The 2672-nt window shown below is 47.5% G+C and overlaps 1 protein-coding gene across 1 annotated transcript; it reads left to right on the top strand.

Annotated features, from left to right (window-relative positions):
- Positions 1-923: 923 nt before the first annotated feature.
- Positions 924-2063, top strand: HO173_002885 (uncharacterized protein; the record flags this gene model as incomplete). Its single annotated transcript, XM_037304816.1, has 1 exon — positions 924-2063. One exon carries the CDS (start codon positions 924-926, stop codon positions 2061-2063), a length of 1140 nt encoding a protein of 379 aa, XP_037168309.1.
- Positions 2064-2672: the final 609 nt, after the last annotated feature.

Raw genomic sequence — 2672 nt, forward strand, 5'->3', positions numbered from 1 at the left:
TTTCGTTGCGGTGTTCGTGGATAGTATATATATAGTTTTGTATTTTTAGTCGTGTATATGGTCGTGTATATATATTTGTATGCAGATATAGATATATATGTATAAGTGTATATATGTATGTAGTCGTGTATATAGTTATGTATATAATTGTACAGTTGAAAGGGCCTGCTGGCCTCTTGCTTGATGACGAAACAAGGGAATCCAATGACGGGGAACGCCATGTTCGATGACATCAAGCTTTGGGGGGTGGGGAGTGTGCGTTGATTGGCCAATGCACGCAGCTGACGCAACCACTGCCAAGGCCGCTCAGGACGGACCCAGAGTCTTGCTTTTACTTTAGGTGGTGGATTTTCTTGTTTTTAGCGACAACAAGTTCAATTCTTGTCCTCCGGGCAGAAAGCATTATGGTCCTGGCTTAAGTCGCAGAACAATCAGAGACTAGGTACAACAAGACTTGTCAATTAGGGTAACGGCCTTTGGATGTTCCTGATACTTCAGTCATGGTTGCGCAGTAATTGTCATTTGATCCCTGTGACAGTATTCTGACAGTAACGTGGTGACAGGGGCCTGTTACACAGATGACAGCGCTAGCCTGGACTGGTTACTCAACCAACCTCGAGGACTAGCACTTGTTAGATCCATGACCCTGTCTGATCTTGGTGAGTCGTTTCATTGGTGTCCTCTCTTTACCAAATCCGACTAAAACAAGATTCGCGAGCCAGAAACCCTGTTTTGACCCATTAGTCTCAGCCCTATCTGATCGAGTACCTGAAGCAAGTTCCACATGCCAAGACGCCAAGATCTCTAGCGTCAAGATGTCGGATAATATTCCACCCAGAGAGTTGCCTAGAGAATACATTTAGATCTACTTCGGAACTGCACCTTTTCAAACCTCTACCACACTGTAACAGCACATTGTTCACATGGCGACGGCTCCCTCTCAGCTTCAGAATCGACTCGCTCTGGTGTCTTCGCTCTATGGACCTGGGACGATCACCTGTTGGTACCTCACGGCTTTATCTGTCCTAGTATCATGGACACTGCATCCAAGGAAGCGAAAGTCTGGGTCTATTGATGTGGATCTTATTGCGGTTTTAACCCTTCCCGCGGTCGCTGCAGGTCATCTGGTCGCACAGGCCCGAAAGTTTTCGAACCAAGACAACCATGCGCAGACAACCAGCAGTGCCGATTGGAAGTATCTACAGTCTATTGCAGCAATCGAAGCACCGTTCAATGTCACCGAGACCTTCATGGCGATCAGCGTCATCCTGTTCATAGTCGCTGCGTGGATGGTTTGTATTCGGAGAGCGATCTTCGTTGCCTTGGTTGGACTTCTGTGCTTTGCTGTCGAGTGCTATATCCACTTCTCCAGATTCATGGACCTTGGCCTTCGATACGAGCCAAGGGTGTCAGCAGGCGACTACCCTGCCTTCAGTCGATTATTCGTTGCAGACTTCGCCGGTCTGGTAGTAGCTATCTTAGTGACACTGTCTATTTGTGGCCTGATCAGTGCTGCAATCGCCTTTTCCATGCTGGTCCCACCCAGGACACCATCCTCACGTTCACGACAAGATATTGAAAGAGTCAACGAAGCAGCTCTGAGGGAAGGAATATCTTTCCGATTCGGGAGTTCTGCGGCTGAAGGCACGCCCAGCACTCAAACGACACATGGCACACCATTGGCTGAGAAGTCCGAAGACCTTCACTTGCGTGCAATCACGATGGTGACCACATTGTTCCTCCCCCTGACATTCATTCTATCCTTGCTGCCTTCATATTGGCACAGCACTATGTACTATAATGTCACATCTACTACGACGTCGTTCTGGCAGACGCTCGACCGGTATGCAACTCGACTTGGACGAGACTTCTTCCCGCGCACTGCATGCTCTATTACGGATCTTGATCAAGTAGTAGCAGCAGCCGCAGGGTCCACAGTGCTAGGATTCAACGTTTACAGTGTCGCAAAAGCATACTACAAGATGTGGACTGTTAGAAGGATACCACCTTCAGAAACGACTGGCATTGAATTGAGCAGAGTCGACAATCATTCTGCACCATAGAAGTCTCTATGCCTAGGCAAAGGAAGTAGTTCGATCAGTACCGGTGCTCTCACGACCTAACAAAGCTGGTACAACATTGATGGCTAATCACTACTTTACAGCACATGTACTAGAATCATGTTGTGATTAGCCGTAGGCGCAACGACTCCACACGCGGGTGACAGACATATCCGCACACCCTAAAATTGGAAAGTCGATGATAATTTCACAACCAAGAATCCTAGCTGAAGATTCTTGCGAGTTAAATTTGAGGACCTCATCAATACAAGTAGACCGCTCCGCAAAAGTTTATCCTTGAAGAGAATAATCGTCGAGTTGTCTCAGCTGACAAGGTGGAGAGACTTCTTGGCGTGTGCGGATAGTTATTTCTGTCACCCGCGTGCTCCACAGGGAAAAATTTGACCTTAAAATTAAGGTCCTTCTCTGTTAGACTTGGATGGGCGGCAGCAGCAACGAAACCGGTGATAATCATCAATCCAGCGGTTGCTATGATATAGAGCCAATCAATGAATGGCTCTACCGACCCCTTTTCATGATTTAGCGGTCTCATTCTCAGCCCAAGATATTGGACTCGGACCGTCTCTATGCTGCAGATACACGAAAGGAGAT

Source organism: Letharia columbiana, assembly GCF_014066305.1.
Source record: "Letharia columbiana isolate WasteWater2 chromosome Unknown Sc0000006_s0, whole genome shotgun sequence".
Taxonomy (NCBI): domain Eukaryota; kingdom Fungi; phylum Ascomycota; class Lecanoromycetes; order Lecanorales; family Parmeliaceae; genus Letharia; species Letharia columbiana.